This window comes from Zea mays, chromosome 7 (assembly GCF_902167145.1).
Source record: "Zea mays cultivar B73 chromosome 7, Zm-B73-REFERENCE-NAM-5.0, whole genome shotgun sequence".
Classification (NCBI taxonomy): Eukaryota; Viridiplantae; Streptophyta; class Magnoliopsida; order Poales; family Poaceae; genus Zea; species Zea mays.
In genome coordinates, this window is record NC_050102.1 from 132,183,266 (window position 1) to 132,210,434 (window position 27,169).

Genomic DNA, 27,169 nt, shown 5'->3' on the forward strand with positions numbered 1-27,169 from the left:
CCTTGCAACTGTAGTTACCTTGTGACTATAATTAGCGCACAATAACTACATAAAAATGAGCAATACGTACATTATTATCGACCTTAATATCTGCCGGGGACCATAATTAGGGGTACCCTCAAGACGCCTAATTCTCAGCTGGTAACCCCCATCAGCATAAAGCTGCAAAGGCCTGATGGGTACGATTAAGTCAGGGATCAGTCCACACGAGTGACTCGATCACGCTTCACCCGAGCCTAGCCTCGGCCAAGGGCAGCCGACCTCGAGAGACTTCCGTCTCGCCCGAGGCCCCCCTTTTTACGGCGGACACACCACCGGCTCGCCCGAGGCCTTGGCTTCGCTCAGAAGCAACCCTGACTAAATCGCCACACCGACTGACCAAGTTGCAGGAGCATTTAACGCAAAGGTGGCCTGACACCTTTATCCTGACACGCGCCCCCCCCCCGGCAGAGCCGAAGTGACCGCCGTCACTCCACCGCTCCACTGACCAGTCTGACAGAAGGACAGCGCCGCCTGCGCCACTCCGACTGCGGTGCCACTCGACAGAGTGAGTCTGACAGGCAGTCAGGCCTTGCCAAAGGCGCCACGGCGAACTCCGCTCTGCCCGACCCCAGGGCTCGGACTCGGGCTAAGACCCGGAAGACGGCGAACTCCGCTCCGCCCGACCCCAGGGCTCGGACTCCGGCTAAGACCCGGAAGACGGCGAACTCCGCTCCGCCCGACCCCAGGGCTCGGACTCGGGCTAAGACCCGGAAGACGGCGAACTCCGCTCCGCCCGACCCCAGGGCTCGGACTCGGGCTAAGACCCGGAAGACGGCGAACTCCGCTCCGCCCAACCCCAGGGCTCGGACTCGGGCTAAGACCCGGAAGACGGCGAACTCCGCTCCGCCCGACCCCAGGGCTCGGACTCGGGCTAAGACCCGGAAGACGGCGAACTCCGCTCCGCCCAACCCCAGGGCTCGGACTCGGGCTAAGACCCGGAAGACGGCGAACTCCGCTCCGCCCGACCCCAGGGCTCGGACTCGGGCTAAGACCCGGAAGACGACGAAACTCCGCCTCGCCCGACCCCAGGGCTCGGACTCCGCCCTGGCCTCGGCCGAATGACCTCCGCCTCGCCCGACCCAATGGCTCGGACTCGGCCTCGGCAACAGAAGACAGACTCAACCTCGGCTTCGGAGGAGCCCCCACGTCACCCTGCCTAGGGCACAGGCCCGCCACGTCAACAGGAAGCGCCATCATCGTCCTACCCCGAATCGACTCGGGTCACGGAGAACAAGACCGGCGTCCCATCCGGCCAGCTCCGCCGGATGGGCAATGATGGCGCTCCACAAGCTCTGTGACGACGGCGGCCCCCAGCTCTCTTACGGAAGCAGGGCGACGTCAGCAAGGACTCGACCGCTCCAACAGCTGTCCCTCCGCCAGGCTCTGTCGCACCTTCGACAGCCACGACATCACGCCAGCAAGGTGCCAAGACCTCTCCGGCTGCCACATTGGCATGTACCTAGGGCGCTAGCTCTCTCTCCGCTAGACACGTAGCGCTCTGCTACACCCCCCATTGTACACCTGGATCCTCTCCTTACGACTATAAAAGGGAGGACCAGGGCCTTCTTAGAGAAGGTTGGCCGCGCGGGACCGAGGACGGGACAGGCGCTCTCTTGGGGCCGCTCGCTTCCCTCACCCGCGTGGACGCTTGTAACCCCCCTACTGCAAGCGCACCCGACCTGGGCGCGGGACGAACACGAAGGCCGTGGGACTTCCACCTCTCTCATGCCCGACTCCGGCCACCTCGCCTCTCCCCCCTTCGCGCTCGCCCACGCGCTCGACCCATCTGGGCTGGGGCACGCAGCACACTCACTCGTCGGCTTAGGGACCCCCCTGTCTCGAAACGCCGACAGTTGGCGCACCAGGTAGGGGCCTGCTGCGTGCTGACGAACAGCTCCCCGTCAAGCTCCAGATGGGCAGTCTCCAGCAACCTCTCCGGCCCGGGGCGGTGCTTCGTTTCGGGACTCTTGAGTTCATGTCCTTCGACGGCAGCTACGACATGATACTTCTTCCACCGCCGCGCGACAACGACAATGGCGGCCGACAACCCGCCCGCCGGCGGCGGAATCGACGACACCTTCCCCGCGTGGTGGAAGAACAACATTCGAGCTCGCTCCGTTCTCTCCCCCGCCAACGGAGGAGGAGGCGGGGCCATCAAGGCCAAGCGGGAGGCCGCGCTTCGTTGGCCGTCGAGCGAATCGACGCCCCCGACGCCCCGACGGAAGGCACGCCGGACGTCGACCTCGCGTTCAAGACGAAGGCAAGCGCCGTCCCTCCGCGACACGCTGACCCCGAGCAAGAAGACGACGCCGGCGCGCTCGCGGAAAGCCTGCAGGACGTCGCCCTCGTACCTGAGATGACGGTGCAACCAGTCCCCGATGTGACTACGTCGCTCCTCGTCGACCAAAAGGTACCGACTAACTCCCATCTTGCGTCATTTCGACTTGGCCTCAACCCGCCAAACGACCTCGCTTTGGCGGGCGCTCTCATTGAGGCGAGTGCAACCCCACTGGGGTTTCGTATGCGGTCGCCTTGGGACCGACTGACGGACGTCTCGACCTACGGGCCCTCTGGGTCCGAGGAAGATGACGATCCCAGCATCTGTTGGGATTTCTCCGGACTTGGCAACCCCAGTGCCATGCGGGACTTCATGACCGCATGTGACTACTGCCTCTCCGACTGTTCCGACGGAAGCCGCAGCCTTGGCGACGAGAGCTGCGGCCCAAGCCGCGAATGTTTCCACATCGAGCTAGGGGATCCCTCCGAAGGCAACCACCTCGGCATGCCAGAGGACGGTGATCTTCCTAGGCCGGTGCCTCGCGCCGACATCCCACGGGAGCTAGCTGTGGTCCCCGCTCCGGCGGGGGGTTACGACCCACAACTCGAGCAAGTCCGCGAGGCGCAGGCCAGGCTCAACGAGGGAACAGGAGCGCTTGAGCCGATCCGTCGGGACGTCGGGCAGGTATGGGCGGGCCAACCCCTGGCCGGAGAAATACGTCACCTGCCCCAAGGTCTCCAGCACCGCGTCGCCAACGATGTCAGGGTCAGGCCGCCGCCCGCATCCAGCGGGGTTGGTCAGAACCTGGCAGCCGCAGCGATGCTCCTCCGCGCGATGCCGGAGCCATCAACCACCGAGGGTCGGCGAATCCAGGGAGAGCTCAAAAATCTCCTGGAAGGCGCTGCGGCCCGACGGGCCGAGAGCACTGCCTCCCGAAGGCAGGGATATCCCTCGGAACCTCATGCCGCGACTTCCCGATTCATGCGGGAAGCCTCGGTCTACACTGGGTGCACGCGCAACACCGCGCCTGCGGCCCCGGGCCACCTCGGCAACGAGCACCATCGACGCGACCGTCGGGCCCACCTCGACGAAAGGGTGCGCCGAGGCTACCACCCCAGGCGTGGGGGGCGCTACGACAGCGGGGAGGATCAGAGTCCCTCGCCCGAACCACCCGGTCCGCAGGCCTTCAGTCGGGCCATCCGACGGGCGCCATTCCCGACCCGGTTCCGACCCCCGACTACTATCACGAAGTACTCGGGGGAAACGAGACCGGAACTGTGGCTCGCGGACTACCGCCTTGCCTGCCAACTGGGTGGGACGGACGACGACAACCTCATCATCCGTAACCTCCCCCTGTTCCTCTCCGACACTGCTCGCGCCTGGTTGGAGCACCTGCCTCCGGGGCAGATCTCCAACTGGGACGACTTGGTCCAAGCCTTCGCTGGCAATTTCCAGGGCACATACGTGCGCCCCGGGAATTCCTGGGACCTTCGAAGCTGCCGACAACAGCCGGGAGAGTCTCTCCGGGACTACATCCGGCGGTTCTCGAAGCAGCGCACCGAGCTGCCCAACATCACCGACTCGGATGTCATCGGCGCGTTCCTCGCCGGCACCACTTGCCGCGACCTGGTGAGCAAGCTGGGTCGCAAGACCCCCACCAGGGCGAGCGAGCTGATGGACATCGCCACCAAGTTCGCCTCTGGCCAGGAGGCGGTCGAGGCTATCTTCCGAAAGGACAAGCAGCCCCAGGGCCGCCCATCGGAAGAGGCTCCCGAGGCGTCTGCTCCTCGCGGCGCCAAGAAGAAAGGCAAGAAGAAGTCGCAATCGAAACGCGACGCCGCTGACGCGGACCTTGTCGCCGCCGCCGAGTACAAGAACCCTCGGAAGCCCCCCGGAGGTGCAAACCTCTTCGACAAGATGCTCAAGGAGTCGTGCCCCTACCATCAGGGGCCCGTCAAGCACACCCTCGAGGAGTGCGTTATGCTTCGGCGTCACTTCCACAGGGCCGGGCCACCCGCCGAGGGTGGCAGGGCCCGCGACGACGACAAGAACGAAGATCACCAAGCAGGAGGGTTCCCCGAGGTCCGCGACTGCTTCATGATCTATGGAGGGCATGCGGCGAATGCCTCGGCTCGGCATCGCAAGCAAGAGCGCCGGGAGGTCTGCTCGGTGAAGGTGGCGGCGCCAGTCTACCTAGACTGGTCCGACAAGCCCATCACCTTCGACCAGGCCAACCACCCCGACCATGTGCCGAGCCCGGGGAAATACCCGCTCGTCGTCGACCCCGTTGTCGGCAATGTCAGGCTCACCAAGGTCCTGATGGATGGGGGCAGCTGCCTCAACATCATCTACGCCGAGACCCTCAAGCTCCTGCGCGTCGATCTGTCCTCCGTCCGAGCAGGCGCTGCGCCCTTCCACGGGATCATCCCTGGGAAGCGCGTCCAGCCCCTCGGGCGACTCGACCTCCCCGTCTGCTTCGGGACGCCCTCCAACTTCCGAAGGGAGACCCTGACGTTCGAGGTGGTCGGGTTCCGAGGAACCTACCACGCCGTACTAGGGAGGCCATGCTACGCGAAGTTCATGGCCGTCCCCAACTACACCTACCTGAAGCTCAAGATGCCGGGCCCCAACGGGGTCATCACCGTCGGCCCCACGTACAAACACGCGTTCGAATGCGACGTGGAGTGCGTGGAGTACGCCGAGGCCCTCGCCGAGTCCGAGGCCCTCATCGCCGACCTGGAGAACCTCTCCAAGGAGGTGCCAGACGTGAAGCGCCATGCCGGCAACTTCGAGCCAGCAGAGACGGTTAAGGCCGTCCCTCTTGACCCCAGTGGCGACACCACCAAGCAGGTCCGGATCGGTTCCGGGCTCGACCCCAAATAGGAAGCAGTGCTCGTCGACTTTCTCCGCGCAAACGCCGACGTCTTTGCGTGGAGTCCCTCGGACATGCCCGGCATACCGAGGGATGTCGCCGAGCACTCGCTGGATATTCGGGCCGGAGCCCGACCCGTCAGGCAGTCTCTGTGCCGATTCGACGAGGAGAAGCGCAGAGTGATTGGCGAAGAGATCCACAAGATAATGGCAGCAGGGTTCATCAAAGAGGTATTCCATCCCGAATGGCTTGCCAACCCTGTGCTTGTGAGGAAGAAAGGGGGGAAATGGCGGATGTGTGTAGACTACACTGGTCTCAACAAAGCATGTCCGAAGGTTCCCTACCCTCTGCCTCGCATCGATCAAATCGTGGATTCCACCGCTGGGTGCGAAACCCTGTCCTTCCTCGATGCCTACTCAGGGTATCACCAGATCCGGATGAAAGAATCCGACCAGCTCGCGACTTCTTTCATCACGCCGTTCGGCATGTACTGCTATGTCACCATGCCGTTCGGTTTGAGGAATGCGGGCGCGACGTACCAGCGGTGCATGAACCATGTGTTCGGCGAACACATCGGTCGCACAGTCGAGGCCTACGTCGATGACATCGTAGTCAAGACAAGGAAGGCTTCCGACCTCCTCTCCGACCTTGAAGTGACATTCCGATGTCTCAAGGCGAAAGGAGTCAGGCTCAATCCTGAGAAGTGTGTCTTCGGGGTGCCCCGGGGCATGCTCCTAGGGTTCATCGTCTCCGAGCGAGGCATTGAAGCCAACCCGGAGAAGATCGCGGCCATCACCAGCATGGGACCCATCAAGGACTTAAAAGGTGTACAGAGGGTCATGGGATGCCTCGCGGCCCTGAGCCGTTTCATCTCACGCCTCGGCGAAAGAGGTCTGCCTCTGTACCGCCTCTTAAGGAAGGCCGAGTGTTTCGCTTGGACCCCTGAGGCCGAGGAAGCCCTCGGGAACCTGAAGGCGCTCCTTACAAAGGCGCCTGTCTTGGTGCCCCCGGCGGATGGAGAAGCCCTCTTGGTCTACGTCGCCGCGACCACTCAGGTGGTTAGCGCCGCGATTGTGGTCGAGAGGCAAGAGGAAGGGCATGCATTGCCCGTTCAGAGGCCGGTCTACTTCGTCAGCGAAGTGCTGTCCGAGACCAAGATCCGCTACCCACAAGTTCAAAAGCTGCTGTATGCTGTGATCCTGACAAGGCGGAAGCTACGACACTACTTCGAGTCTCATCCGGTAACTGTGGTGTCATCCTTCCCCCTGGGGGAGATCATCCAGTGCCGAGAGGCCTCGGGCAGGATCGCAAAGTGGGCGGTGGAAATCATGGGCGAAACGATCTCGTTCGCCCCTCGGAAGGCCATCAAGTCCCAGGTGTTGGCGGACTTCGTGGCCGAATGGGTCGACACCCAGTTGCCGACGGCTCCGATCCAACCGGAGCTCTGGACCATGTTTTTCGACGGGTCGCTGATGAAGACAGGAGCCGGCGCGGGCCTGCTCTTCATCTCGCCCCTTGGAAAGCACCTGCGCTACATGTTGCGCCTCCATTTCCCGGCGTCCAACAATGTGGCCGAGTACGAAGCTCTGGTCAACGGGTTGCGGATCGCCATCGAGCTAGGGGTCAGACGCCTCGACGCCCGCGGTGATTCGCAGCTCGTCATCGACCAAGTCATGAAGAACTCCCACTGCCGCGACCCGAAGATGGAGGCCTACTGCGACGAGGTTCGGCGCCTGGAAGACAAGTTCTTCGGGCTCGAGCTCAACCACGTCGCTCTGCGCTACAACGAAACCGCAGACGAGCTGGCTAAAATAGCCTCGGGGCGAACGACGGTCCCCCCGGACGTCTTCTCCCGGGATCTACATCGACCCTCTGTCAAGATCGACGACGCGCCCGAGCCCGAGGCACCCTCGGCTTAGGCCGAGGCGCCCTCGGCTCGGCCTGAGGCACCCTCGGCTCAGCCCGAGGAACCCTCGGCTCAGCCCGAGGTACCCTCGGCCCCCGAGGGCGAGGCACTGGACGTCGAGGAAGAGCAGAGCGGGGCCACGCCTGATCGAGATTGGCAGGCCCCGTACCTGCAATATCTCCGTCGAGGAGAGCTACCCCCCGACCAAGTCGAGGCTCGACGGGTAGCGCGACGCGCCAAGTCGTTCGTCTTGCTGGGCGACGAAGAGGAGCTCTACCATCGCAGCCCCTCGGGCATCCTCCAGCGATGCATCTCCATCGCCGAAGGTCGGGAACTGCTGCAAGAAATACACTCGGGGGCTTGCGGCCATCACGCAGCGCCCCGAGCCCTTGTCGGGAATGCTTTCCGGCAAGGCTTCTACTGGCCAACGGCGGTGGTTGACGCCACTAGAATTGTCCGCACCTGCGAAGGGTGCCAATTCTATGCGAAGCAGACCCACCTGCCCGCTCAGGCTCTGCAGACAATACCCATCACCTGGCCCTTCGCTGTATGGGGTCTGGACCTCGTCGGTCCCTTGCATAAGGCGCCCGGGGGCTACACGCACCTGCTGGTCGCCATCGACAAATTCTCCAAGTGGATCGAGGTCCGACCTCTGAACAGCATCAGGTCCGAGCAGGCGGGGGCGTTCTTCACCAACATCATCCATCGCTTCGGGGTCCCGAACTCCATCATCACCGACAACGGCACCCAGTTCACCGGCAAAAAATTCTTGGATTTTTGCGAGGATCACCATATCCAGGTGGACTGGGCCGCCGTGGCTCATCCCATGTCGAATGGGCAAGTAGAGCGTGCCAACGGCATGATTCTACAAGGGCTCAAGCCTCGGATCTACAACGACCTCAACAAGTTCGGCAAGCGGTGGATGAAGGAACTCCCCTCGGTGGTCTGGAGCCTAAGGACGACGCCGAGTCGTGCCACGGGTTTCACGCCGTTTTTCCTGGTCTACGGGGCTGAAGCTATCTTGCCCACTGACCTGGAATATGGCTCCCCGAGGACGAGGGCCTACACCGATCAAAGCAACCAAGCTAGCCGAGAAGAATCGCTGGACCAGCTGGAGGAGGCTCGGGACAGGGCCTTACTACACTCGGCGCGGTACCGGCAGTCCCTGCGACGCTACCACGCCCGAGGGGTCCGGTCCCGAGATCTCCAGGTGGGCGATCTGGTGCTTCGGCTGCGGCAAGACGCCCGAGGGAGGCACAAGCTCACGCCCCCCTGGGAAGGGCCATTCGTCGTCGCCAAAGTTCTGAAGCCCGGAACATACAAGCTGGCCAACAATCAAGGCGAGATCTACGGCAACGCTTGGAACATCAAACAGCTACGTCGCTTCTACCCTTAAGATGTTTCCAAGTTGTTCATATACCTCGCACCTACGCAAAGTTTAGTCGTCAAGGAAGGGTCGACCTAGCCTCGGCAAAGCCCGACCCTCCCTCGGGGGCTAAAAGGGGGGGAGACCCCCTCTGCGTCGAATTTTTCCTCGAAAAAGGATCTCTTTTTAGCAGGATTACTTTCGTGCTTCTTGACTACTTCGGAAAGCGGATCCTGGAAACGACGGAGTACACGTAAGCAGCCAAGGCTGACCGAGCCGAGGGACTCCTACGCCTCCGGGATACGGATACCTCACTCATCACCTTCTGCGATAAGTAACTCGCGTTCGGATAAAGCAACTCCGTGGACCAAACAAGTCTTCACGTTCGGAAGCTCTCCTGCCGAAGCAGTCCTTCAAGCTTTCTCGACTAAGTCGGGGACAGGGCCTCATGAACGGGTGAAAGTACGCGTAAGCGGCAAGGCCGACCGAGCCGAGGGATTCCCACGCCTCTGGGATACGGATACCTCACTCGTCCCTTCCGCGAGAAGCAACTCTCGCTCACACAAACATCCCTGTTACCGACAGAGAGTCCAGATGCTCGAAACAACAGGAAAAAAGACGCAGCTTCGCAAGCACGGCGAGGGTGTGTTTTCTGGCCTCGGCGGCCGCAGAAGGCACACGCTACAAGACGATCTGATCCTGCAGGCTCGGGTCTTCACGCTGAAGGGAGCCGTAGCACCCTCGGCATCGACGACGTCTTCAACAAAGTCCGACCCAGCCTCGGACGGCGACGCGGTCCAGGGATTCCTCCGGGAATCCGGCCCGAGCAGGCGGCTCGGCCGGTTACCCCTGGGGCCTCGGCCAACCGGCTTCCAAGTGCGCCAGCCCGACCCGAGGCCTCGGCTGATCGACTTTGGCGTCGGCTCCGCTGACGGACAACACGGCTAGGCTCCGGCCAACCAGGTTCCCATTCTCGAGCCAACTCCGCCTCTGTTCATACTGATATCGCTACCCCTGGCCTCGGCTCATCGAAGGGCGGCCGAGGGGTCTCTTTAACTAAGCTAGAGGAGCCCCAGACAACAAGGCCGATCGGGCCGAGGGATTCCTACGCCTCCGGGATACGGATACCTCACTCGTCACCTTGACACGGGGCGACTCATGCTTGGTAAAGCGGTTCAGATAATCAACAGGCGAGACTTAGTGCTCGAAAATGAGGAAAAAACACGGCTCCGTGCCGAAATTACATACATGTTCAGGCCCCGACAGCCGCAATGAACAAACTCACCGGCATTCGAGATGCCATTACAAACGGAACTCCGGTTCCCCCTCCGCAGGTACGAACAACCCCACTCCGAGGGGGAAGGCCTGCGGAGCAACGGAAGGCCGACGAATGGCGCGCCGTCACCTGCTCCAGCAGCGGCGACGACGACGACTTCTGCTCCGGGGGGCCAAACAGCGGCAACGCTGACCTCAGGCTAGATGCCGCCGCCAGGAGGCCCCCGCCCATGCCAAAACTCGTGAGGCAAGGACGGGCAGAAGGCCGTAGAGTTGGAGGTCAGTCCGTGGCCGGCCCCGGCTATCTCGCCGGCAGCAGAACCTCTTCAAGCTGCCGTGGCGGATGCCGGCACCGCGAGCGGCTCCAAAGCCACTCGCGCCCGAAAGCCAGGCACGCTGCAGCTGCCAGCGCCACGGACGACGGCCGCCCTTCCCTCCGATCACTGAGTGAAGGAGCGGGCCACCGCCCGTGCAGGGGCCGACCCCAACTCGGCACTCTCCCCTCCCCAGCCTTGGTGATGAAAATCCTTGAGGCTGAGGGAGGGGCAGAGGCCGCAGCCCGGCTCGCTTTCCCCCACCATCAAGCCGGAGGTCGCCATCCTGGGTGACCACCGGTGGAGGGGTGCAGCCGGGCTGCATGATGAAAATCCTTGAAGCCGAACGATGGCTGAGAGGTACCAACTCCCATGGGGTTGCGTTCCTCCAACAAGGAGGCGGAAAGGCGGCGGATACCCCCCATCCGGGGGCTTGGAAGGTGGAAAGACACGACGCATAAGGGAGGAAGAAGACATGGTTGCCTTCTGAAAGGAGTCTCCCTCCTTTTAAAGGCAACTCTCCCTACGTGCGCCCCCAGACGCCGCGGGCTGGGTCTTCTCCAACACGCTCCAAGACCCTCCCCTGTGACTCGGGGGCTGGGTCCCGCATGTCATGCAAACCGGCTCAGGGCAGAAGAAGCCAAACCGCCGCGCGTGGTGCGCACGACCGCCTAGCGGTTACAAGCGACCCCCCACTTTTGCCCAGACCAACGGGCGGAAGGGGCGGGCAGCCATGCAGGCGGCATGCAACCGCGCCAGGTGGACGCGCTTCTCCGACTTCTGACACGCCAGCTTGGAAGCCCAGGCCCACGCGTCAAGCAACCGGCGCGCCAGTTGCTGCATGCAAGCAACCGCACCGCCACTTGTGCCACCGTCGCGCCTCTTCGGTTGTGGAGCCTATGCCGCGACTCGAGGCGACCCAGCGCACGACCCAGCAGCGCCAACCTGGCGCGTTGGTCAAAGCGACCGAAAGTGGGCCGGCAGTAATGGCGGTGACAGGCGGGCGGGCGCAGCAGTCACGTCGTCAGCCAGGCTCACGTCTCATCCTGGGACAGCAAGAGAGCCTCCTCCCACGGCGTGAAGACGGTGCACCCGTGACCCGTTCCTCGAACGGATCGCGCACGCGCAACGGCCGCCCCGCCAACCACTCGCCCCGTCGCATTAACTCCGCGGCGGGACAGGCGGCGCCTCTGGCGGGAGGAGCGCGCGACGCTTCGCCTTCGCCGTAATAACCGCGTCAAAAAGAGGTACGCCACGTCGTTCGATTTCGTATCCTTTTCCTTTTTCCTCTTTCTCTATCTCTTGCAACAGGGACCGGGAAAGGGGGATACCCCGAAAAGGATCCTTCTCCGCGAAGGAACCGGGCTCCGAGCCCCCCCTACTGATCAGGGGTTCGAAGACTGGCCCTCCGAAGGGTTCAACAGTCGCCTCAGATCGCGTGGGCCCGACACCCACTACTGGTCAGGGGTTCGAAGGCCAGCCCCCCGAAGGGTTCCATGGCCGCCTCAGGCTACTCGGGCTCCGCGCCCATTACTGATCAGGGGTTCGAAGGCTGGCCCCCGAAGGGTTCACAGTCGCCTCAGACACCGAGCGAGGGATGACCAGGGGTACGTTCGATACATAACCGAGGCTCGGGCTGCGCTCCCGAGGTACCCTAGGACATTTCCGAGACCAGCGGGAACGATCTTGTAACGGAATCCCATCGGAGGGAGGCATCGAGCCCTCGGACCCCGTCGCCAGGGGACCGGGTCCGGCAAATCACCCGCAGGTACTTTTGGGCGTGCCTCTGGGCCCCTAGCCGACCCCCAACGAACGGGGCACGGACGTCCACTCGGATTACCCGCTTGCAGCTCACCGGAGACACCATGTTCGGTGCCCATCGAGGGTAACATGGCGCTCTCCCCCTCCTCCTTGCGGAAAGGCGACGTAGGGGCGTATGTAAAAAAGCCGAGTCTGTCCCTGATCGTCCTCTCGCCCTGTGCAGAGGCTCGGGGGCTGCTCTCGCAAAAACCGGCTCCGGCCAAACCATTGACAGCGTCAACGTACCAGCCCGAGAGCTTGGGCCCCGACCGTGCACCCGGGCTACGGCCAGTTCGCATGAGGGAACGACCAGACCAGCCGAAGCATTACGCACGGTATTAAGACCTCGAAGGAGTGTAACCACTCCTCCGAGGCCTCGGGGGCTACACCCGGCGGGTGCGCTCGCGCGCACCCACCGGAACAAAATGCAACCGAGAAAGGCTGGTCCCCTTGCAAAAAAGTGCGACGAAAGCCTCCAAGCGAGTGCTAACACTCCCTTCGAGGCTCGGGGGCTACTGTCGGGGACCATAATTAGGGGTACCCTCAAGACGCCTAATTCTCAGCTGGTAACCCCCATCAGCATAAAGCTGCAAAGGCCTGATGGGTACGATTAAGTCAGGGATCAGTCCACACGAGTGACTCGATCACGCTTCACCCGAGCCTAGCCTCGGCCAAGGGCAGCCGACCTCGAGAGACTTCCGTCTCGCCCGAGGCCCCCCTTTTTACGGCGGACACACCACCGGCTCGCCCGAGGCCTTGGCTTCGCTCAGAAGCAACCCTGACTAAATCGCCACACCGACTGACCAAGTTGCAGGAGCATTTAACGCAAAGGTGGCCTGACACCTTTATCCTGACACGCGCCCCCCCCGGCAGAGCCGAAGTGACCGCCGTCACTCCACCGCTCCACTGACCAGTCTGACAGAAGGACAGCGCCGCCTGCGCCACTCCGACTGCGGTGCCACTCGACAGAGTGAGTCTGACAGGCAGTCAGGCCTTGCCAAAGGCGCCACGGCGAACTCCGCTCCGCCCGACCCCAGGGCTCGGACTCGGGCTAAGACCCGGAAGACGGCGAACTCCGCTCCGCCTGACCCCAGGGCTCGGACTCGGGCTAAGACCCGGAAGACGGCGAACTCCGCTCCGCCCGACCCCACGGCTCGGACTCGGGCTAAGACTTGGAAGACGGCGAACTCCGCTCCGCCCGACCCCAGGGCTCGGACTCGGGCTAAGACCCGGAAGACGGCGAACTCCGCTCCGCCCAACCCCAGGGCTCGGACTCGGGCTAAGACCCGGAAGACGGCGAACTCCGCTCCGCCCGACCCTAGGGCTCGGACTCGGGCTAAGACCCGGAAGACGGCGAACTCCGCTCCGCCCAACCCCAGGGCTCGGACTCGGGCTAAGACCCGGAAGACGGCGAACTCCGCTCCGCCCGACCCCAGGGCTCGGACTCGGGCTAAGACCCGGAAGACGACGAAACTCCGCCTCGCCCGACCCCAGGGCTCGGACTCCGCCCTGGCCTCGGCCGAACGACCTCCGCCTCGCCCGACCCAATGGCTCGGACTCGGCCTCGGCAACAGAAGACAGACTCAACCTCGGCTTCGGAGGAGCCCCCACGTCACCCTGCCTAGGGCACAGGCCCGCCACGTCAACAGGAAGCGCCATCATCGTCCTACCCCGAATCGACTCGGGTCACGGAGAACAAGACCGGCGTCCCATCCGGCCAGCTCCGCCGGATGGGCAATGATGGCGCTCCACAAGCTCTGTGACGACGGCGGCCCCCAGCTCTCTTACGGAAGCAGGGCGACGTCAGCAAGGACTCGACCGCTCCAACAGCTGTCCCTCCGCCAGGCTCCGTCGCACCTCCAACAGCCACGACATCACGCCAGCAAGGTGCCAAGACCTCTCCGGCTGCCACATTGGCATGTACCTAGGGCGCTAGCTCTCTCTCCGCTAGACACGTAGCGCTCTGCTACACCCCCCATTGTACATCTGGATCCTCTCCTTACGACTATAAAAGGGAGGACCAGGGCCTTCTTAGAGAAGGTTGGCCGCGCGGGACCGAGGACGGGACAGGCGCTCTCTTGGGGCCGCTCGCTTCCCTCACCCGCGTGGACGCTTGTAACCCCCCTACTGCAAGCGCACCCGACCTGGGCGCGGGACGAACACGAAGGCCGCGGGACTTCCACCTCTCTCACGCTCGACTCCGGCCACCTCGCCTCTCCCCCCTTCGCGCTCGCCCACGCGCTCGACCCATCTGGGCTGGGGCACGCAGCACACTCACTCGTCGGCTTAGGGACCCCCCTGTCTCGAAACGCCGACAATATCGCATAAATTATTTGTCAACATCCAATATAAAACTAAACTCGGAATTCGGAGTGCTGTCTCCTTCTGCCACTTGGTTGTTCAGCCATGCACGTCACAGGCGCCAACTCCTTTCCCTCGGTTGTTTTTGCCTCGCTACCTACAGAAGCGCATGACAACGGAGAGTGAAGTCACGATAGCAGTTCAAGACGCTTGCCAATGGAAGAAGGCCAATGTCCTCTATGATGGTGCAGAAGAATATAGATGAGGGGAATCTAGGTGAGGGAGGCAGAGACAGAAAAATAAATGGAAAGTTAGGAGATTAATATACGATGACAACAACGAGAAAGAGGAGAAGGAAGCGCTCATGGTGATTACATGATTAGGGGTGGTAATGGATTACGATCTAAATATTTCTTTATAATTCGTTTGAACCCTTGATTAATTTTAGTTCAAAAATAATTCGAGATGCGGGTTTGCTCCGGTCTGAATCTAGCACGGCATGAAGCGAAGCGGACCCCTGCCAGCCTGGCTCAGTTATCGGGCCATGCCTGGCCTAAGGCACTGTACGACGGATTAGGCATGACATGGCCCGTTTTTTATTTTTCCCATTTTTTATACAAATATATACATTATATTTAAATATAGAGTATGAAATACGAGAAATATGTTTTTTTTAGTTATGTGGGTGTAAATAAGTGTTTAGAGCTAATAACTATAATTTAAACATTCATATATACATATTTTAACATATTTTTTATTATTTAAACACCATATACAATTATAGTTTCGTTAGATCTGTCGGACCGTGGATCGACCCGTGCCGTCACAGCTAATACCTTAGTGTGTCGTGTCTAGGTCTCGCTAACTTAGTGTGTCATGTCTAGGTCTCGCTCGAGGCCCATGGACAAGCACGACACGGCCCACTTGCTAATTTGATCGGACCGGCACGATCTCAATGGTGGTCTCGCTCGAGGCCCGTGGGCAAACACGACACGGCTCGCTTGCTAATTGGACCGTCACGATCTCAATTGTGGTGGACCTAGCCACCCGTCCATATAGACATGTATAGTCCTGCCAGAGGCCTATCGCCTACGGCCTACCTACACAGCGCGCGTGACGCTTTGCTCAAAGCAGCGCGCGGTGACAGTAGCAGCTAAGAAATAGGTGGTGTCGTCTTATTCCATGGAGATAGAGCCTTATCTGAAGGGTTAACGAGTCGCTGACTGCTGTGGTAGTTTAGGGATGGCTGATCCACGCCGATTGCCAGAGTCGGGCGCAAAGAGACAGTAGCAACCCTAGCTATCATTGGCGTCATAAGGGAGTCGAACTGCGAGTAGAGTGATAGAAATTTAGATGATAGAAATCTAAAAATCTAGAACGAAAGAATATTTTAAATGGAACTAGATGCTGCTAATTTTCAGAAATGTACTCATCTGGTATAGTATAGTTGTAATATTAAATCCGGCTTAGAAAGCTATAGCAAACAACCCTTAATTTCATTTATTTTGAACAATCGAAGTTAATGGCCAACAATGAAACCAACCACTCGATCCATCAGCGCAATGGCCTGGGTGCTGCCGTGGCCGGAAACGAAGAACCCGTGTCCCTCGTTTTGTGATTCGAAGCTCTCCACCTTTCCCGGCCAACAGCTGGCCCTCACCGCCTCGCAGTATGCCCGGCCCCTCGGTGCCCTCGGGTCCTCCGACGCCGTGCACACGAGCAGCCGCTCGCCCACCAGCTTCGCCAAGCTCGGCGCGCCAGCGACGACCGGGTTGATTCTCGGATCGTCCAGCCCGTCTCTCGCACCGGGGAAGATGGCCTTCCACCTCCTCTTATTAACTTGCCAGAATCTGTCATCCTCTTCTTCCATCCTCTGTTCACCGGCAAACGAAGGGTGGAGCAGGATCACGCCTTCTACTCGTGGTGGTTCCGCGGCGCGCAAGCCTCTGACGCCCGCGGCGATGGCCATGTTGTGGGCGATGTTCGACCCGGCGCTGTAACCGGCCACGAAGACGCGGCCGAGGTCACCGTGGGCGGACAGCCACGGGTCCGCGCCGGAAACAGCCCAGTTGAGCGCGGTCCAGGAGTCCTCGTAGGCTGCAGGGAGCGGGTTTTCGGGCGCGAGGCGGTAGCCGACGGAGACAGCGACGACGCGGGCGCTAGCGACCAGCGAGTTCATGTAGCGGTGGAAACCAGGATCAGCCGGTGAGCCGATGACGAAGCCGCCGCCGTGGAAGATGACGAGGATGGGAAGCTTCGCCGTGGCGCTGCCGTTGCCGTTGCCGTTGCCGTCCGACTGGGGAGATGACGGGGCCGTAGGGATGGCTGGCAGGTAGAGCCGCGTCGCGATGCCGGTGGCGGCGTCGACGACCACGTCTTTTGAGGTGACGCCGGTGTCGGCGTCGAAGCCCGCGGGCACGGTTTCCATGCCGGCGAAACGCTCGACGCGACCGTCGCTGTATATCCGGAAGAAATCGCAGTCGAAAACGATCTCCGCGCTGCCCGGATCCATTGCCCGGCCCCGGCGTCCAGCAAGCACTCGATAGTCGATGGAGCTGGAGCGTAGCAAAATGTGCGGTAGAGGTAGAGACGTGGAGTGTAGCAGACTAGCAGGCTAGAAGAACAGGGGCTATCCTATCCTATTCTGTCCTCTTCCTCTGCAGACTGCAGCTGGTATCGGTGGAGTATCTGATGAAATTTTTTGCTACCGTCCAATCGCCCGATTGCTTTCACTTCACCCCTGTGGTTATATCTATATATATCTCTTCTATAGTATATTAAAGTTGCTTTCATTTCACGGCTATGGTTATATCTCTATCTCTTATCTATCTTTGCGCGTTACCTTTTTATAAATAATTTCTCACATATTTCAAATTAACTCATCGTCCCCTCCACGCAACCAAACTCCACGTCCCAAACCACACCTCTATATATAGATGACTAAACGGTAGCCCGGCACGGGCCGTAGCTCTGGCCAGGCACGTCACACCAACCTACTTACCGTGCCCGGCTAGTCCATTTGGTTAAATCAGCGTAAAATATTAAAACGATACAGGAGGTGGAGTTCAAACCCACACTCTAATGGAAGAATGCGGGAGAAACTAGGTGAAGCCGTTTAAGCAGTAGAACATCATGCTCATGTGTTTTTAATATTGAATATAGATTGTACATATGTATATACGATTATATGTAAAATAAAAAATATATAATTGTACTGGGTCAGGCCAACACTACGGGCTGAGGCTACGAGCCAAGCACGGCACGACACTCGTGTCGGGCTGGCCCAGACACTATTAAATGCTCGGTGCCTCGAGCCAGCCCGTCAGATACGGCCCATTTAGCCATCTATACCTTAGCACGATAATGATGATCCTCGTCTTAGTTGCCGCCACCTCGTTCGTCATCCTGCTTCTCTTCTCTCTCCCCTCATGCCTCCGCCTCCGCCTCCGCACCACCCCATTCTCGGCAGAGGGTGTGGGAGTAGGCGCCTCCTCTCCGTATTCGTCAGACACCAGCCCCGACACCGACCTGCGCAGTGGCTATTGCACGTCCACGAGGACGTTTCACAGCATGCACACACCATTGTTTTCGGCGTCGTCAGACGTCCCGTTCATCTTCCTGGCCATCGCCCTATTCTTTGTCCCCATCCTACTGTCCCCGCCCACGGTCGCAGCCGCGAGCCGACCGACACTCGTCGATGCGGGTACGGGACAAGTCGGTCTTGCTCCTGGCCTTTCTCCGTGCGTGCCACCGAGGAGGACACGGTGGCGCCTGTCATGCTTAGGTTATCTTGGCGACGAGGAGTCCAGGTCTGAGTTATTGGACAACCAAGGCCCGTAGCGCGGCAGCAGCCAGCATATGCTACGGAGTTGGTGGTGGTGTTGTGTCGCCTCGGTGGGTACAGGGCTAGGAAGGCACTCGCATTCTCTCGCCCTTCTAGGATTGACGCCTGGTGTGGGTGCCTCTCGGTTTAGAGTTGCTCTGGTTGGATTTCTTTCTCCGCTTGCGTGCTCTCTCCCTATATGTATCTAGCGGTATACTACCTATGCCGCCTACAGATGTCCAGTACTTCGTCGTGTCCTTCTCTGGCAAAGAATAGGTATGCCCGTCTCTTCCCTTCCCTTCCTGCTCTACGAAACCTTGGAGTTGGGGGCGAGAGATGGGGGTCCCTAATTTGCTGCTTATGGTACCCGTTTGATGGCGGCTCGGCATCGCCTATCTATGTAGCATTTCTCTTACCATGGTGTCGACTCGATATGCTTCTACCACTCTATGTACATGTCACCCATCCTTCTGTCATTGCAAAAATTATTATGTTGTTCCTCTGTGTGTTTTGGGTGTTAGTTTTTTTGTTGTACTAAGGACTAAACATAATTTGGGTGTGTTATTTTTTTATTTATTGTATGCATATGGTTTGTGTTCTTTTGATGGTAGCTCATGGTTCCTGTAAAATATGTGTTAGGATTTGAAGATCCATGTGGGCACTACCATAAGGTGCTCGTCCCTTGTGTTATTGGCTCTTGCATGCATTAGGTCGTTTCTGAGACCACATTGGCGCAATGGACTCCATGGTGTTTGAGGTTGCTGAATTGGATGAAGTAGCAATGATTTGTCATGCTAACAGTAAAATGAAAGTTTATTTGTTGGTTTTAAACGTTATTAATTGCTACGAAGTATCATAATTTGTATGGAGCGCATCCAGTTTTTATTGATGCCGGACTTTAGCAAGCACTACATATTTTGATTTTTCTTTTTTTATAAGTTCAAGTTTATATGACTTATTTTAGAAATTTGAGCTCGCAAACTTTCTCTTATTTGGTCTCTGTATGGTGGAATTATGTTATTCTATAATATATGTTCGTTTAGTCAGTCGTTGTGAACTCTCTTATAATCGCTTCCTTCATTGGTCGTGTTGTAAGAAGACATATTGGATGGGGTAAACAACACATCGGTTAGTTAAACCAAAAAAATATTATACGAAGAGCGGAGACAATCAATAAAAAAATTTGAGATCTTTTTAGGAATAGTTTACATATGTATTGTTGTGAGGCGTCGCAACACACGGCCAACCGAATAGTTTTCTTTTCATGTAATAGATTCCATGGATACTGATGCTTCAAATCCCTTTGGTCGGAGTCGGAGCACATCGTAAACCGCTGACTGGTTGGATACTTGGAGCCCATACGTTTTAAGAAAAGCATGTGCTTGGCCCAATAACAGAAGTTTGGGCTCATCTGCTTGGAACTGGAATACTGTTTTATTTATTTTCTATTTCGTTTTATTTCCATCAAAACCTCCAACGATCCAGACTAAATATTATTTGTCTACAAATATAAACTCACACCCTTCCGGAAAGAGTGCAGTTCGAGTGTAGAGTCATATTTAAGACTTATTTAGATGTATGAGAATTGGAGCAGATTAAGGGATATATGATCTCTTGTCAGTCAATTATATGTCCCTCAATCCTCAACAATACTCAATTAACGGTTTTTGTCCTCTCAATCTCCTTCTCCCAAACAAGCTTTTGGTGTCTTAAGTTTAACCAATTATCGACAAAATCTATTAATATAAAATAAAAATATTCTTAGATTAATTACATAATTATTTGTATAATAAATTGATTTAGGACCATAAATGTGAATACTACTTACTAAAAAATTGGTAATGTGAGCCACTTCAACTGGCACGTAACCCGCCGGTGCATTCTTTTTAGCACGGAGAGAGTATAAAGTTAGAAGTATTTCCTTCAGCAATAAGTTTTAATCGATATATAATAAGTTTACAATCCTAGAACCATCCAAAACATACATAACAAAAAAACGGAAAAGGAGAGCTAAATCTCACCTGAGCACGGGATTTTAGATGACTGCTACATATGAATTTTTATGTCTTACATTTGTGCTCTATGATGTTTATTATACATGTATGGTAACTAAATATTGTTTTTATAATTTTCGTTATCGCTAGAAACCCATATACGGTCATCGGGACGACCAACACACGAGGAGCCAGAAGATCTCGCTGTTGTTCTGATCAAATCTCTTGAACGCTGCTTTAGATGTAGGCGTTCCACCTTGCTTGAGCTATCAACTAGGGAAGAAGGGTATGCGATGGTAGGTAAATCGTCTTGCAAGTATACAACAATAAATGGAAACATTGAATTTCTGACTGATTGCGCGAATCAGCTTGTGACAGTCGTGTGAATCGACTCTTATAAGCCGATTGTTGTCTTGTGGTCGACTAAATAAGTATGAGATGTGTATTGAAGGTGACTGAAAACAAAAACCTACTCAAAGCATGTTTCAGATGAATTAACTATCCTATGTTCACAAATGCTATGTGTACGAATAGAGACAAAGAATAAGCCGGAGAGCCACGCTAGCCAATCATGCTTGGGCTTATCAGCACCGGAGAGTCAGTGGTGGTGGTGAGCTGCAGGCCACCATCCTTCATGGCGATGAAGTCAAGGTACCTGTTGAACACCAATTTGAGCGCGCGGACGGTCTGCGTCTGTGGGCCGGACGGTCCACGCGTGCGCAGAACAGATTAGGGTTCCGAGTTTTGTGCTACGGTTGTTAGCTAAAATCATGGGATAAGCTCGGAAATTAGTTTGTAAAGGGTCCAGCCCCCCTCCTCTATAAATAGAGAGGTATACGACCGATTTGTAATCATCAATCGAATCAATACAACTTCTATTTCGCATTTTACCTTAGGAGTAGTTCTAGTTTAGCCCTAGTTTAGCCTTCCAATCCCCAAATTCTCCGCCTCTCCTCGACTCTACGTCGATTAGAGGAGTCTAGGTCGGTCTACCCGAGCCTAGACACCACCTAGGATCTCTCCTCCCCGACGGGGTCCCTCCCGGGAGCGAGATCCAGGCGCCGCCGGCGATCCTCCGCCGCCCCTGCGCACGCGCGGACCGTCCGGCCGTCAGGCAGGGAACCCGAGCTCCTGCACCAGGTCGCGGACCGTCCGCGCCTGACCAGAGAGCACCACCGCCTCGCGCCAGGTCGCGGACCGTCCGGCCCTGGGCCGCGGACCGTCCGCGCCTGACCAGAGAGCACCGCCGCTGGTTCTCTTGAGTAATTGGCGCCTCCAAAAAGGTGTCAACATACTTTTTGGCGACTCCGCTGGGGAAAACACATATAGACCTATCAAATCGGCCCTCAATGGCTGGTTCAAAGGATAGCTCTGAGGTTTCCACCAGCAATATCATCACACCGACATGGGAAGCCTTGCCGGCTGAAGAACAGCTCCTGTTCGAGGAGCGCCAGGAGCAGCTGATCCAAGAAGCAAAGGCGAAATTCCTGGCTGACTTCAAAGTGGACAGGAACAACAAAGTCGTTCGACAACGGGCGACAGATCTGGCTTCGCTCCGACCTACTACATTTACCCCAAATGTAAGTAGCACCAACGAACTCCAATCTCTTAAAGCTTACATAGACGAACAACGAGAACAGATGCAAAATATCATAGGGGTTATGCAAAACGATTGTAGGAGACTAGTACGTGCATTTGATAAATCTAGTGTAGCAAATTTTCCTTCACACGAGTTTGAATTAGGAGATAATACACGTAATACATCGGTTAGAGGTTGTCACGACCAGTCACAACCCCCTTATGGGATGCCGATGGACACGTACCCTGAGCAAACGCAAATCGGTAGTAAACCAGCCGATCTACACATGTCCGGACCGTCCACTCGCGAGCGCGGACCGTCCGGGTCAGCCACAGTGAGAGCACCTAGAGGGGGGGGGGTGAATAGGTGATCCTGTAAAACTTAAACTTATAGCCACAAAAACTTGTTAAGTGTTAGCACAATTATTGCCAAGTGGCTAGAGAGGAGTCTCAACAAAACACAATACCACAAGAGATCAAACACAGAGAGGACACAGTGGTTTATCCCGTGGTTCGGCCAAGACCAACGCTTGCCTACTCCACGTTGTGGCGTCCCAACGGACGAGGGTTGCAATCAACCCCTCTCAAGCGGTCCAAAGACCAACTTGAATACCACGGTGTTTTGCTTTGCCTTTCAATATCCCGTTTGCGAGGAATCTCCACAACTTGGCGTCTCTCGCCCTTACACTTAAGATTCACAAAGAAATACGGAGTAAGGGAGGGAATGAGCAATGCACACAAGACTTCAAAAGATCAGAGCAACACGCACACAAGCAGCAACAAGAGCTCGCAACACAACTCAAAGAGTTCACAACTCCACAAGAGCTCTATATGCTATCACAATGAAACGAATGCGCGAGATCGATGTCTTGGTGCTTAGAGATGTTGTAGGAATGCTTGGTGTCCTCCTCCATGCGCCTAGGGGTCCCTTTTATAGCCCCAAGGCAGCTAGGAGCCGTTGAGAACAAATCTGGAAGGCCATCCTTGCCTTCTGTCGTCGGGCGCATCGGACAGTCCGGTGCACACCGGACACTATCCGGTGCCCGATTTATTTCCATAAACAGCGCAGTCGACCGTTGCAGACCGTTGGAGATCTGGGAGCCGATGGCGCACCAGACATGTCCGGTGCACACCGGACAGTCCGGTGCCCCCTTCCGACCGTTGGCTCGGCCACGTGTCTCGCGCAGATTGTGCGGCCGACCGTTGGCCCGGCCGACCGTTGGCTCACCGGACAGTCCGGTGCACACCGGACAGTCCGGTGAATTATAGCCGTACGCCGTCGGCAAATTCCCGAGAGCGGCGTCATCAGGTCGAGGCAGCCTGGCGCACCGGACACTGTCCGGTGCACCACCGGACAGTCCGGTGCCCCAGACCGAAACAGCCTGTTGGCTGTACACAGCCAACATTCTCCTTTTCTTCTTCTCTCTATTTCTAACACTTAGACAAATATATTAGTATACAAAACCAATGTACTAAGGCTTAGAAACATACCTTTACTTGTGATTTGCACTTTGTTCATCCATGGGCATAGATTTACATTTAAGCACTTGTGTTGACACTCAATCACCAAAATACTTAGAAATGGCCCAAAGGCACATTTCCCTTTCAATCTCCCCCTTTTTGGTGATTTATGCCAACACAACATAAAGCAACTAGAACAAGTGCAAAATCACTTCAAATAATATAAATTTGAGTTTTATTCAATTTTGGCATATATGGATCATCCTTTGCCACCACTTGGTTTGTTTTTGCAAATCAAACTCAAATCTCTATCTCTAAGTCAAACACACATGTTGAAGCATAAAGAGAGTCATTCCAAAAGAGATTGATCAAAGATTTCAAAAACTCCCCCTTTTTCCCATAATTACTACTTCTCCCCACAAGAAGCCAACTTTTCACAAAAGAGACAATAAGAGAGTTTTGACAAAACAAAAGCTCTACTCTACTATTTTCAAATCTCTCAAGTGGTAGCTGATCCATTTATTGCTTTGGCCTTTATTTTCTCCCCCTTTGGCATCAAGCACCAAAACGGGATCAATCTTGGCCCTTTAACCCCATCGCCTCACCAAAATCTTCAATTAAGAGCAAATGGCAATAAGAGTTCATGAGATGGACTTGAAATAAGTTACCCTCTCATCGGAGTGCAGTGGAAGTCTTTCATAGTCCAAGTCCACCTTTTCCCTTTCAATTCTCCTTCGAGACTAAATCAAGCAAACTCAACTACATAGTTAGTCTCAAAGGGTCAAGTTGTAACACATCTCCCCCTAAACATGTGCATCACTTTGCAACGGACTTGTGAGGTCCAGGGAGTGTTTGTACAACTTGAGCACCACAATAAGCAACAAAATGCAGAATGAACATGATCAAAGGCATAAACACATGTATGCTACAATTCAATCCAAGTTCCGCGAATCTAAGACATTTAGCTCACTACGCAGCCTGCAAAAGGTCTTCTCATCTAGAGGCTTGGTAAAGATATCGGCTAGCTGGTTCTCGGTGCTAACATGAAACACTTCGATATCCCCCTTTTGCTGGTGGTCTCTCAAAAAGTGATGCCGGATGTCTATGTGCTTTGTGCGGCTGTGTTCAACAGGATTTTCCGCCATGCGGATAGCACTCTCATTATCACATAGGAGTGGGACTTTGCTCAGATTGTAGCCAAAGTCCCGGAGGGTTTGCCTCATCCAAAGTAGTTGCGCGCAACACTATCCTGCGGCAACGTACTCGGCCTCAGCGGTGGATAGGGCAATGGAGGTTTGTTTCTTAGAATTCCATGACACCAGGGACCTTCCTAAGAATTGGCACGTCCCCGATGTACTCTTCCTATCGACCTTACATCCAGCATAGTCGGAATCTGAGTATCCAACCAAGTCAAAGGTAGACCCCTTTGGATACCAGAGCCCGAAGCAAGGCGTAGCAACTAAATATCTAAGGATTCGCTTCACCGCCACTAAGTGACACTCCTTAGGATCGGATTGAAATCTAGCACACATGCATACGCTAAGCATGATATCCGGTCTACTAGCACATAAATAAAGCAAAGAACCTATCATGGACCGGTATGCTTTTTGATCAACGGACTTACCTCCTTTGTTGAGGTCGGTGTGTCCGTCGGTTCCCATCGGAGTCTTTGCGGGCTTGGCGTCCTTCATCCCAAACCGCTTTAGCAGATCTTGCGTGTACTTCGTTTGGGAGATGAAGGTGCCGTCCTTGAGTTGCTTCACTTGGAACCCAAGGAAGTAGTTCAACTCGCCCATCATCGACATCTCGAATTTCTGAGTCATCACCCTGCTAAACTCTTCACAAGACTTTTGGTTAGTAGAACCAAATATTATGTCATCGACATAAATTTGGCACACAAACAAATCACCATCACATGTCTTTGTGAAAAGAGTTGGATCGGCTTTCCCAACCTTGAAAGCATTAACAATTAGAAAGTCTCTAAGGCATTCATACCATGCTCTTGGAGCTTGCTTAAGTCCATAGAGCGCCTTAGAGAGCTTACACACATGGTCGGGGTACCGTTCATCCTCGAAGCCAGGGGGTTGCTCCACGTACACCTCCTCCTTGATTGGCCCGTTGAGGAAAGCGCTCTTCACATCCATTTGGTACAACCTGAAAGAATGATGAGCGGCATATGCTAGCAAGATACGAATTGATTCTAGCCTAGCCACAGGAGTAAAAGTCTCCTCGAAATCCAAACCTGCGACTTGGGCATAACCTTTTGCCACAAGTCGAGCCTTGTTTCTCGTCACCACTCCGTGCTCGTCTTGTTTGTTGCGGAACACCCACTTGGTTCCCACAACATTTTGCTTCGGACGAGGCACCAGTGTCCAAACTTCATTCCTCTTGAAGTTGTTGAGCTCCTCCTGCATGGCCAACACCCAGTCTGGATCTAGCAAGGCCTCCTCTACCCTGAAAGGCTCAATAGAAGAGACAAAGGAGTAATGCTCACAAAAATTAACTAATCGAGATCGAGTAGTTACTCCCTTGCTAATGTCACCCAGTATTTGGTCGACGGGATGATCCCTTTGAATCATCGCTCGAACTTGGGTTGGAGGTGCCGGTTGCGCTTCTTCCTCCATCACATGATCAACTTGTGCTCCCCCTTGATCACATGCCTCCTGTTGATGAACCTGTTCATCGTCTTGAGTTGGGGGATGCACCATAGTTGAGGAAGAAGGTTGATCTTGCTCCAAGTGTTCATGTGGTCGCACATCACCAATCGCCATGGTGCGCATAGCAGCCGTTGGAACATCTTCTTCATCTACATCATCAAGATCAACAACTTGCTCTCTTGGAGAGCCATTAGTCTCATCAAATACAACGTCGCTAGAGACTTCAACCAAACCCGATGATTTGTTGAAGACTCTATACGCCTTTGTATTTGAGTCATAACCTAATAAAAACCCTTCTACAGCTTTGGGAGCAAACTTAGAATTTCTACCTTTCTTCACTAGAATGTAGCACTTGCTCCCAAATACACGAAAGTAAGATACATTGGGTTTGTTACCGGTTAGCAGCTCATACGAAGTCTTCTTGAGGAGGCGGTGAAGGTAGACCCTGTTGATGGCATGGCAAGCCGTGTTCACGGCTTCCGTCCAAAAGCACTCGGGGGTCTTGAACTCTCCTAGCATCGTCCTCGCCATATCGATGAGCGTCCTGTTCTTCCTCTCTACCACACCATTTTGCTGTGGTGTGTAGGGAGCGGAGAACTCGTGCTTGATCCCTTCCTCCTCAAGGAATTCCTCCACTTGAAGGTTCTTGAACTCGGACCCGTTGTCGCTCCTTATCTTCTTCACCTTGAGCTCAAACTCATTTTGAGCCCTCCTGAGGAAGCGCTTGAGGGTCCCTTGGGTTTCAGACTTATCCTGCAAAAAGAACACCCAAGTGAAGCGGGAAAAATCATCTACAATAACTAGACCATACTTACTCCCTCCTATGCTCAGATAGGCGACGGGTCCGAAGAGGTCCATATGCAGCAGCTCCAGGGGTCTTGAGGTGGTCATCACATTCTTGCTGTGATGCGCTCCTCCCACTTGTTTACCTGCTTGACAAGCTGCACAAGGTCTATCCTTTTCGAATTGCACGTTAGTCAAACCTATCACATGTTCTCCCTTTAGAAGCTTGTGAAGGTTCTTCATCCCTACATGTGCTAAGCGGCGATGCCACAGCCAGCCCATGCTAGTCTTAGCTATTAAGCATGCATCTAGACCGGCCTCTTCTTTTGCAAAATCAACTAAATAAAGTTTGCCGTCTAATACACCCTTAAAAGCTAGTGAACCATCACTTCTTCTAAAGACAGACACATCTACATTTGTAAAAAGACAATTATATCCCATATTGCATAATTGACTTACAGATAATAAATTATATCCCAAAGACTCAACTAAAAACACATTAGAAATTGAGTGCTCATTAGAAATTGCAATTTTACCTAACCCTTTTACCTTGCCTTGATTCCCATCACCGAATATGATTGAATCTTGGGAATCCTTATTCTTGACGTAGGAGGTGAACATCTTCTTCTCCCCCGTCATATGGTTTGTGCATTCGCTGTCGATAATCCAGCTTGAACCCCCGGATGCATAAACCTGCAAGGCAAATTTAGGCTTGGGAC

At 55.6% G+C, this 27,169-nt stretch overlaps 1 protein-coding gene across 1 annotated transcript; it reads right to left on the bottom strand.

Moving 5' to 3' along the window:
* Nucleotides 1-14,898: 14,898 nt before the first annotated feature.
* LOC100279730 (uncharacterized) lies at nucleotides 14,899-16,731 on the bottom strand. The gene is made up of 2 exons (NM_001152689.1): nucleotides 15,698-16,731; nucleotides 14,899-15,481 (listed from the first exon to the last, which is right to left on the bottom strand). Exons 1-2 carry the CDS (start codon nucleotides 16,664-16,666, stop codon nucleotides 15,308-15,310), a joined length of 1,143 nt encoding a protein of 380 aa, NP_001146161.1. The 5' UTR covers nucleotides 16,667-16,731; the 3' UTR covers nucleotides 14,899-15,307.
* Between the last annotated feature and the right edge of the window lie 10,438 nt (nucleotides 16,732-27,169).